This window comes from Salvelinus sp. IW2-2015, linkage group LG26 (assembly GCF_002910315.2).
Source record: "Salvelinus sp. IW2-2015 linkage group LG26, ASM291031v2, whole genome shotgun sequence".
Lineage (NCBI taxonomy): Eukaryota > Metazoa > Chordata > Actinopteri > Salmoniformes > Salmonidae > Salvelinus > Salvelinus sp. IW2-2015.
In genome coordinates, this window is record NC_036866.1 from 44,347,993 (window position 1) to 44,359,731 (window position 11,739).

The window sequence follows — 11,739 nt, forward strand, 5'->3', positions numbered from 1 at the left end:
TATCTGACCAATGGGACATTAAAAACTGTAATATCTTGTGTTTCACCGAGACGTGACTGAACGACGACACATATTATAGAGCTGGCTGGCTTCTCCGTGCATCGGCAGGACCTCCCTTATCCTACCTCATTTGCACATGCTGTATATAGACTTTTTCTACTGTATTATTGATTGTATGTTTGTTTATTCCATGTGTAACTGTGTTGTTGTATGTGTCGAACTGCTTTGCTTTATCTTGGCCAGGTCACAGTTGCAAATGAGAACTTGTTCTCATCTAGCCTACTTGGTTAAATAAAGGTGAAATAAAAAATGAAATAATAATAAAAAAAAGTTATTGTAATTTTATTGTGTTACTTTTGGATTTTATTTCATTTAGTAAATATTTTCTTAACTTTATTTCTTGAACTGCATTGTTGGTTAAGGACTTGTAATGCGACAAGTACGATTTGATTTATTCGTGTCTTGTCTGACTACTGCAGTACTGCTTATCCATGTGCTAGCTAACAGCAACAAGCCCAGACGATTTAGCTAAATGTTGTGTCAGCATCCAGCAGTGATTAACTTGGCGGTTGCATAGTAACGGCATCACCAGCCCAAATTCTAATTGAGCTGGCACCAGTTGTGAAACTGGGCTGTGCTGGCCCGTGTTTCCCTCGATCCAGCTCAAATTTGAGATTTCCATTCGAGCCAACTTGAATTTGGCCCTAATTTTAAGTGCCAGTGGAAATGGGGCTTTATTCCAGTGTCTGCCTGCCAGCTGGAAGGAAATCTTTGCCAGTGTGTGTGCATGTGTAGACTACCTGCCCCTCCCCCTCTGAAGCATAGGCTACTGTACCCTGCTGACATTACAAGCGTGAGTCAGAAATTGGGGAGAGAGATTTTTAATTAGAGAAGAATAGATTCACTTTTTCAATGCTAGTTTAGGATACTATAGTTATCACATTTCACATTGGATTTATTAACTACAAAAAGTGAATTCTGATGCTGCTMTGCACACACAAGCTTGTTAGCTGACTAGCTAGCTCTGGTTCAACGTTAAGCCAACTCTCGGAGTTCAAAGACATTCAAAGTTCCTCCATAAAAGCCGCTCATTCGTACGTATAATTCTGTGGGACTAATTCAGATAATGCATGTCATAACAAGATGCCCAGCGCTTCAGGCCAAGCCCCTCCACCCTATCTCGCTCTCTCCCCACCCGCAAAATGTAAGTTGCATCTCACGCCCCGCACTTGTCGGTCCAATGCATGTATACAACTATAGCTTGTCCGCACCATAGCAAGCTGCTCTCTCTCAAAAATCATTTTTATGTTCAGAACTAAACAATTGAAAATTATTTTGGTTCCAACCCTTGGTAGAGTCACCATAATGCTGCTCCTTGGTTATACCCAAGGTACAGTACTGTACAGTCAGCACAATTCTGCTTCACACAGCCAACATACTGCATTACACCCAGTCAAGGACCCAGACTTGTTTGATCCAATGCACTAGTTTTATCCAATGCATTTGTTTGATCCAGTTATGGATCAATGTTGCGTTGTTCACTTTACTGAAACAGGAAGGAAACATAATTGACTGAAAATGTGCCAGAAATATATTTTTTGAAATATTTTAGTCTTTGGCTACTCAGTTGCCGTGGACCAATAGCAATTGGAATCATTTCATTTGGCCTCTGCTGTGGCGGCACACTTCTCACCATGGCAACAGGAGTTGCTGGGCACTCCCTGCTTTATGTATCATCCACGACGKTGTGTTCCATTCATTTCACAACAAAGTCTCATGTGTCTGCTGCTTCTCGCACGCCTGACATCTTCCTACTTCAAAGGCCTTTGCTGCGTCTCCGGTGTGCAGGGAGAAAGACATCGAAAGCGGGGCTCATTGTGTGTTGTGTAGTGTGTGCCTTCTGTATGGGTTAAGCCTTCCACCACACACATATACTGTTGGCTATTTGAGAGCAGTAGCATGCTGGATATGTTCTCCTTGCTGTGTCCTTGTTTGATCTTCTCCAGTTTTGACAAATGGAGGTAACTCTCAATCATGATTCACATGTCCACTGATCTGGTCCAAACAATGGTTTGTCCATTACTAGGAGYTGAACGAAGACTATTGTACAATAAATGACGTAGTGTTGTCCTAAAGAGTCAAACRTTGATCAATTGAATCCACATCGAGGAGAGATGTGTCTGGAACTATAGTTTGTCTTCCTTTAGCACCTCACCTAAATGCAGTGGTGTAAAGTACTTCAGTAAAAATATCTGTACATTACTTTACTATTTATATTTGACAACTTTTACTTTTACTTCACTACATTCCTAAAGAAAATAATGTACTTTTTACTCCTTACATTTTCCCTCACACCCAAGAGTACTCGTTACATTTTGAGTGCTTAGCAGGACAGAAAAAGGGTCCAATTCACACGCTTATCAAGACAACATTCCTGGTCATCCCTACTGAATCTGATCTGGCGGACTCACTAAACACACATGCTTCGTTAGTAAATGATGTCTGAGTGTTGGAGTGTGCCCCTGGCTTTCCGTAAATAAAAAAAACAATAATATGGCCTCATCTGGTTTGCTTATTATAAGGAATTTGAAATGATTTGTACTTTTACTTTTGATACTTAAGTATATTTTAGAACCAAATACTTTTAGACTTTTACTCAAGTAGTGTTTTACTGGGCGACTTTCACTTTTCATTTTCTATGAAGGTATCTTTACTTTTAACCAAGTATGACAATTTGGGTACTTTTTCCACCACTGTCTAAATGTGCATTCATMATTTATTTCCTTCCAGTTGGAGATCATGCTGGAGGCCAAAGTGTGGCGCGAAGCGGCCACACAGGTCTTCTACGCCCTGGGCCTGGGCTTCGGAGGGGTCATAGCCTTCTCCAGCTACAACAAACGGGATAACAACTGTCACTTCGACGCAGTGCTGGTCTCCTTCATCAACTTCTKCACCGCTGTGCTGGCCACCCTGGTGGTGTTCGCCGTGCTCGGCTTCAAGGCCAACATCATGAACGCCAAGTGTGTCGCACTGTGAGTAGTACATTATAAGCCACTCACTTTTAGAACTCCGGAATGTAGCCTAATTCCCCCAAATCGTAACCCTTTGGTGATTATACTGTAGGCCAATATGCCAGTTTGAGTGTGACTTGAAGTTAAGCAGATGCTTTTATCGATCGTACATTTCATAGAGACACACATTATATTCAATGCAATGTATGTGGCCAATACTTGAATCATGCTGTAACCACTGAGCCATGTGATGAGGCCGATAAGATATTAGCATGGTCTTGTATGATAGAGTATCCATTTTGATCTGGTCTTATATTATTTTCAATCTCTCAGGAACACAAAGAAGATAGTTGCTTTGCTAGGGAATGAGGTCAGCCACGACCTGATCCCCCACCACATCAACTTCAGCGCTACTGTGAGTGCTGAGGACTACCAACAGATGACAGAGATCCTCAGAGGGGTGACGGAGAAGGATTACCCGAGTCTGGGCCTGGACTCCTGCAGCATCGAGGAAGAGCTCAACAAGGTGAGGGTCCATTGTCTTCCAACAGCTACATCATTCTAATGCAACGAGTTGGTCAGTGCAGACGGCCGTCGCAACATCGGACATAAGGCAATGGGTGAGGGGGCTCGTAGAATGTATAATGGTAATATTGTATCTTTTTGCATCTTTCATGATCATAACAATCACTTTTAGGTAGCATTTTACTTGAAGAAAACACAAACAGTCATAAAAACTGGTGTCAGACATGGTATCATCACAACAACTGACGTTGCACTGTCATGTCACAAACCAGGATTAGCTACGCCCAGAGCCATATATTTAGAGAGTTGGGCCAAAATGATGAATGGACGCCATGTTTGCGCCTGTGAGCATTCCATTCATCCATACACGATGAGAATTTGGAATCTTGTACATAGCATTGTTTAAAATTCAGAAAATTCAGTGAACTGCTATTGGTCAATATAGCCCATGGGGGGCTAACATGGCTGGCCTGGAATGTAGTGTAATGTAAATGCATCACAATGCAAAAAAAACATAGTTCAATTGTTGCCAGCAGCACAGTTACAGTCACTAACACTCTAGATAATATGAAAACAGCCTAACCAGCTCTGCCAGAGTGAGTAAAATGGTCAGAGTGAGGTGTTCTCTCATTTGTGTCTGGAAGTAGCTAGCAAACTAGCCAACTTTAGCCAGTTAGCTTGGGTGCTTGACTGCCGTTGTGAGGTCAGAAACCCTTCTACTCGGCCAGAGCGTCCAGTGTGCACTCTAAGCGCTCCGAGTGCGAAACGCTCTGAATTTACAAAACGACCCAAAGCACACTCTGACACCACTGGAGGCAATTTACGAACACACCCTAAATATATGGCTCTGGCTACGCCTATCCAATGAACATTCTTTGTGTCATAACAGTGCAATGTAAACTGTTACTGAATACTATTTTCCACAGACTGTGGGAGACTTGCCTCTAGATGTTGTCTACACACGTCAAGATTTACCTTTCCAATCATGTGAAACCCTAGGGCAAATAGTCTTACTAGAAGTGGATATTACTGACTAACTTACGTAAATCCTTCTTCTTCCCTGTCCTCCTCCTCCTCCCTGTCCTCCTCCTCAGGCAGTGCAAGGTACAGGCCTGGCCTTCATTGCCTTCACAGAGGCCATGACCCACTTCCCGGCATCTCCCTTCTGGTCCGTCATGTTTTTCCTGATGCTGGTTAATCTGGGCCTGGGCAGCATGTTTGGTACCATCGAGGGCATCATCACACCTTTGGTCGACACCTTCAAAGTCCGCAAGGAGTTCCTCACAGGTCAGTCCAAGACGGGATGGAGGAATATATAGCTCATTATATCTCAATTCACCTTTCTGCGATTCCTCTTCGCTTATCTCCTTGTTTCCTTCTCAATCGTATTGGAGGAGGTCCCTATCGTGCCTTCTTCCTCAATGCGTTGTGAAGGAGGATGCGAGAGAAGATGCAAGGAATTGAGGAAAAATTCAAGAGAGAAAGCCTTTGTGTCAGTGTGTGGAGGTAGACCTTTTTCCACAATGTATCCTCAGCTGAACTATACGGATGTGTATTTGCTATAGTAACAGGTCAATTAAGTATTACCTATGTGTATGATGTATTATGGCTCTTTGCTTTAATGCTTTTGGCTCAATAATGATTGCATAATACTAATCCAATGCACAGTAGATGTGTGGCACCAAAGAGAGTTTCCTAATTAGCGCAACCACATGTTGATCAATATTGTGCATGAATTCTGTTCATGAGGATGGGTCATTCTTGAATTGCAGTGGTAAACACTTTAAAATGAAAAAAACAAATGGGGCAAAATACATTCTCCGTTTTATTTAACTGTTATTTAAAAATTAAACAAACGGTATGTGACCCACCACCTGCACAATACTTGCAATGAAAATGACTTTCTGACTAAATTAAAAACATAAAATATATGAAATGTAGCTAGACTCTTACATGGATGAACACTTCTTCCTCTCTGTCATGGATGCCCGATTGCCCTAAGTTTGAAGATGTAATCCGGAGACAGGTATTTTATTCTTTTCGACTCCCTGTGCATTTTCAATCATACTCTGCTTCAACCGGCATTCCACTGATCTCAAAACTCGGTCAACTTCTTCCATGACAACAACATTGTTGATCGCCATTTCTTCCCCATCACTGTCATCAAAAGACTATACAATGTCTGGTTCAAGGAAAAATGTTGACCTAAATCAGGGATTTCCTCATTATCTGATTCATTATCTGAGTCAGAGGCGGTCAGCATGGCACGATCGTCCTCCAGAAAGTAGTCCATCAAAACGTTTTCCCACTGATCCTTGTCGATGTTAAATTCAGGGCAGCAATGTTGAGAGCAATAGCAACACTTTTTCAGTTCTTCATATCTTTCAAAAAAGCTGCAGTAGAAAGGATTACCTACACACACTGAGCAGCTCATGTTATAGACACAAGCATTCTACATGGCAGACCAATCCGAACTCATCTCTCGTCCAGCCCATCCATTATCTCAGCCAATCATGGCTTGCGGGAAGGTTCCTGTATTTTTCCCATGACCAAACCAACTAGGCTTGTAATTTAACAATTGTATTTGCATTTACAGATGGCATATAAGGTTTTGTTATTAAGGAACTTGAAAGTTCATGTTCCAGAAGGCTTTTCTGACAAAAAAACGCATTTTGATAAACAAAAAAAAGTTTACGTTCAAGTGCCTCTCCTGTGAAGTAGTGACGTGCAACATACACCTAGCTTCCTGAAACGGGTCACATATGTAAGTCCTTAATATTGCAAAACATCTAGTTGCATGCATTGTTGGAACTACTTGAGGATAGCAAATTGTCCCGCTGGTAATGTATAGAGGTGTAGTGACATGTTTTGGGTGTTTCGAGATATCTTTCTATTGTTTGGAATGCTATTCAAATACCTTCTTTTTTTTTTACTAGTATAATGTGTCCCTCAGTTTTATGTCATTGGTGTTACCACCTTGAAAATCACTGATTACAAAGATATACAAGGATCCAGTGGCAAACTGTTATTGAGGGAGGGGGTCTATATTTTACTTTTTGTTTTAGCTGATCACACCCTTTTAGTATGTCATACATTTGAGGATTTTTCATTTATCATTTGGTGTGTCTAAATCCAAAGTGTCACTTGGTGTTAGAACATTTTAATGAAGGGAATTGACATTGTGAGTAAAATAATTAATCATATTCATTTAGTAAATGATTTTTAAAAGTGTGATTACCTTGGAGGCCACAAATGCTCAAATCTATTTCAGAAAATCCAAATTTACCTCAAATGTATCATCGGTGGTGTTACTACTCCTGGTGGCACATTGTTATTATAATGGTACACATTTTTAAAGTCATTAAGCTACCATATTAGTTGAATTAGAAAGGGAAGATAAAATGTTTAAAAAATTATCCAAAATGCCATGCCCAAATGCCACCATAATTCAAGTACGACCCGGATGGCATTTCTCCCCCTTGTCCCTTTTTTACTAATGTCCATGTATTCTCCCTCTTGTAACAGTGGGTGTCTGTCTGCTAGCCTTCTTCATCGGCCTGCTGTTCGTCCAACGATCTGGGAACTACTGGGTGGCTATGTTTGATGACTACTCCGCCACACTGCCCCTGCTCCTAGTGGTCATCCTGGAGAATGTGGCTGTTGCTTGGGTCTACGGGACTGACAAGTATGTATATGTCAAATGATATACAGAATGTCAGTAATCTGGGGTTTTCTTGACTAGAATTCCAAATTCAAAGCTGTCCATCCAAGTACAATGACAAATATTCTTTAAATTCTGTATTCAGAATTAGAGTTAACCATGAAAAGTGAATGAACAACACTTGACTTAAATATTACCTGCTATCACCTCTGGTATCCTGTACAGGTACTGTATGTTAAACATAATTGCCAAACTCAACACAGTCTAAAGTGTGTACCATTATGTATCCTCACCTTCTGTGGGATCCTTTCCCTGCTTCTCCCGTTCCTCCGCCCAGGTTCTTTGAGGACCTGAAGGACATGTTGGGCTTCACTCCGTTTCGGTTCTACTACTACATGTGGAAGTACGTGACCCCCCTGCTGCTCATCCTTCTGCTGGGCTCCAGTGTGATCCAGATGGGAATGACCCCACCCAGCTACAGTGCCTGGCTAGAGGACATGGTGAGTTGTCTGTGGTCTCTGGTGCAGCTGTCAAATACAGTATTTTAGTTCAGTGGACCTTCGGTTCAATTAATGGGATACACAGGCTTTTGTTATACTCCAGCACCAAAACAACAATCCAACTACACATCAAGATCTCTTTTCTCTTTTTCTATAGTCCTATATTGCCTCCTGTACTTGCCTTCTTTACATTATCCACACTCATTTTAAAATACCTAGATACCTGGATGGTTACTTGATAGCCCTCTGCCATATTAGCTTCACCAATCCTCTTGGATTATGAGATCAGCACAGATTTGAGGAGAGGACGTTACACTTAAAACTGATTTAAGATGCAACCTATTGTCAACATGGTTTTAATGTTAGTATCAGTTTCAGGCCAGTGAGAAGTAATATACAGTAGTAACTTCTTGCTCTCCTTCCCCCATGTGAACGAGGCCAGTGAGGAGTCTCTGAGCTATAATGATATACACTAGTAGTATCATTAGGAATACTATACAGTTCTAACCTCTCAATCCTTCCCTGTTTCTCCTAGGCCAGTGAGAAGTCCCTTAAATATCCCCCTTGGGGCCTGGCGGTCTGCATCTCCCTGGTGGTGTTGGCCATCATGCCTGTGCCCGTGGTCTTCTTCCTCCGCTACTTCAACATCATCGACGAGAACGCTGGCGTGGTGTCCACCATCTCCTACAAAAAGGGCTGCATCATCAAGGAGAGCGTCAGGCCCGAGGAGGACGATGATGCCAGCCTCCTCCACTCCAATTCGCCCGGCAGCGAAGCGCCCTCTCCAATGCCTGGCAACAGCATCTATCGTAAGCAGAGTGGAGGGGTCCCCGATGCCGCGCCCAACGGCCGCTACGGCATCGGCTACCTGATGGCTGACATGCCAGACATGCCCGAGTCAGACTTATAGAGCGACTTGTAGGGCGATGTCTATGGTCCTCCCACCCTACTGGCTGGCCAACCAATCCCTCTTCGTTGCGTTTAATCATGGGAATCATCATCTGCATATTTATATTTGTAGTGTTTCTGTATATTCTTTGGAGTTATCGTAGCTGCTCCCCTTCATGTTTTCCTCGTCCCCTTTTGCCATGAAAACGATTAAAAAGGTGTGTCCACTGTACATATTATCTCCTTTTGTCTTCCCCACCCAGTTGCTCCTTGGCTCTGTCCCAAATATATCCTCTCTAGCTCCCAGCCCTGGAGACCTTGTTGACTCCCCCTAGTGGACAGAACAGGACAGTATTGGCAATAAGGTGGATTCAGACTCCACCAAGCCTACTATAGTGCTAGGCAGGATGGGTGTGAATTAAATTCTGTAAATTCAGTAAGTAAACTGAAATGAAAATGGTCTTTATTGCTTCTCTATGAAAACAAAAAATGAATTTGAATTTCTGTCTACTGTCTGAATTGAAATGGACTTACCCCAAACTTGATTCTAGGCTCTGCCAGGGAAAGTCAACAAGGGTCATAGGCTATGGACCAGTGTGGGATCCGTGTGGGACTGGAGCTTCTGTCCACAGTATGTCTCTTGGAGATGTGCGAATAATGTCCCACTGGCTGTGTACATTTTGACTTCACCACTGGCCCAGAGTACTGAGATTAGTAGCAGTGTAGGCACTTTGGATGACATACTTGTTGACAATGATGCTATACTGACCACATTCTTTGGGTGTAAGTACAATATAGTGCATACAGCGAAAGGATGGCATTGAAACTGAATCCCCCCAATGATTGTTCTAAAAGAAAATGTGTGCCTAAATAACTTCTGATGATTGGGGCGGCAGGTAGTCTACTGGTTAGAGCATTGGACTAGTAACCGAAAGGTTGCAAGATCAAATCCCTGAGCTGACAAGGTACAAATCTGTCGTTCTGCCCCTGAACAAGGCAGTTAACCCACTGTTCCTAGGCCGTCATTGAAAATAAGAATTTGTTCTTAATAACTGACTTGCCTAGTTAAATAAAGGTCAAATATATGTTTATAGAATACATGGTGGACATTGTATATTTAAGGTATTCTGTAAATATAATATAGAAATATTATAAATATATTTATCTGAATAGTTTGGATATCAGAACACCTTGTTTTTTGGTAAGAAGTGCTACAAATCCTTAACTCTGGTCTCTTTTTTTTGTTTACCGATGTGCTGTCGGTCTATGTAAAGAGTTTGACTCAACTTGATAACTTGTAAATACTTTTTTCCATGAAATGGCTTCAAAACACAATGTATTTTTTTCCCTTTCGAGATTAAAGATCAAACTTGGTCCATGCTTGGCACTGATGTCTATGTAGTTTAGTGTTGTCCTCATCTCACCGTTTGTCTGTCAGGGAAATGTCAACCATGAGTCAGATCAAACAACAGATACAGACAGACTCATATTATATTGAGTTAAGGCTACATCAATAGGCAGCCTATTTAACTGTGTTGCACTGCTCTCTAGTGTGCATAAGGTAAACGTCTTTGTAGATCTTTTTAAGGCCTTTTTGGAGTCATGGGGTAACTGCATACATGGAATGTCTCTGGAAGTGGGCGTATCAACAGAAGTGGAAGGATTAACCAAATTGGGTGTTCGGAAAGCGAATCGGCTAATGGGCAGATTTTTTGCCACTCAAGACCGTTTTGCGTGGCTGCTGTGTTTTCTAACTTTCCGAGTGTGTTCTTGGTCCGAATCGGCAGAGATGACAGTAAAGAATTTCAGTTAGGCTAACGTTTGTGCCATTCACTTTGAGCTGTGTCATTGGTGTAGCTACCTAAGTTCTTTGTTTTTTGTATTGCCATCTAAGATTAATGTGGCTATAATCTACCAAACTAACGTTAGCTGACCTAGCCTTTTAAAATTAGCTATCATCACTGAGAGCGACTGTTAACTAACGTTGTGAACTCATCTCGCTAACTTAGTAAACTATTTTTCATTTATGTTTGTTTTGACAGCTTGTCACAGTTTTGAAAACTGCTGATGACCGCATGGTTTTATCCCAGTGCTAATTGTATCATTGCCCCTTCTGCCAGCCCTCTATTATCAAGCCACAAGACTATGGCAGTTTGTGGGCGCACATTTAGTGGTGGGAAGTTGACTCCAAAATAATCGATTCCTCGACTCCTTGCCGGTCGACTCCCATTTCTGGGTGTCAAGATCCGATTCTGCTTGGAATCGACTCCAAAGATTCAGTATTTTATTTTTTGCATGGGAGGAAAGTATTTTCCATAGTATACTTCGAGAACACAACCTCTCGCATCTTTTTATGTAGCCAGAAAGCTGCCAAAAGTTTGGACGTATGTTTCGTTAGGATCGTAAGAAAAGCCATGCTTGAAACATGAAACGTAACCGTTAAATTACATCTGTAAATGTACAAACCCAATGTTACGACTATGAATGAACATTTACATGTTAAATTCTTACTTTACGTCTCCCTTTACTCGGTTACAGATGTTTTTTATACATATAAACTTTTGTCAGGAATGTGGCATCAGCAAAGGACATGAACCGAACATAGCTAGTCGAAGTTAGCTAGTCAGTCAAGCAACTCTTCTTCTATGGTATATTGGTGATCACACAATATAATTCCCCCCAAAAACGGAACTACCAAAAAAGGATTAAAAAAAAAAAGAATAAATAAAATGAAACAGATCTGATCCCTACACAGGCTCAAGGGGAACCTGGGAAGGTGGGTCTTCTGGCGCCAGTACCCCTTGCAAGTCTTCACATGTAAAATCCCCAAAACCTTTCTGCCGCAGCCACAATAATGTCCAGTTTCTTTGACTTCTTTGAGACTTGTGCTGTACAGTTTAACTGTGGCAATGAATGCAACAAAATCTACCTTTTTAACACACAAGGTATATTTTGTCTGGCAGCAAACATTTACTACAGGCTGTGGTGTATCCACTACCATATATTCACTAGCATCACTTGTTTTCTCAATTATTTGAAATTGCCTTCGAATAGGCGATTCAATAGGCCTCACGAACTTTTGCCACCTCAATTTCCTTCACAGAGCACTCCAGGAACTCGGGATAATTGCAACACCGTCGTCCTTCTACACACG

The 11,739-nt window shown here is 41.7% G+C and overlaps 1 protein-coding gene across 1 annotated transcript in view; it reads left to right on the plus strand.

Annotated features, from left to right (window-relative positions):
- The window catches only part of LOC111953105 (sodium-dependent neutral amino acid transporter B(0)AT2-like), a 36,723-nt gene extending 26,764 nt beyond the window's left edge, over positions 1–9,959 (plus strand). Inside the window, 6 exon segments of the mRNA XM_023972204.2 lie at positions 2,791–3,032; positions 3,345–3,537; positions 4,631–4,823; positions 7,062–7,221; positions 7,535–7,697; positions 8,233–9,959. Of these exon segments, the coding sequence (XP_023827972.1) occupies positions 2,791–3,032; positions 3,345–3,537; positions 4,631–4,823; positions 7,062–7,221; positions 7,535–7,697; positions 8,233–8,607 (1,326 nt within the window). The 3' untranslated portion in view covers positions 8,608–9,959.
- Positions 9,960–11,739: the final 1,780 nt, after the last annotated feature.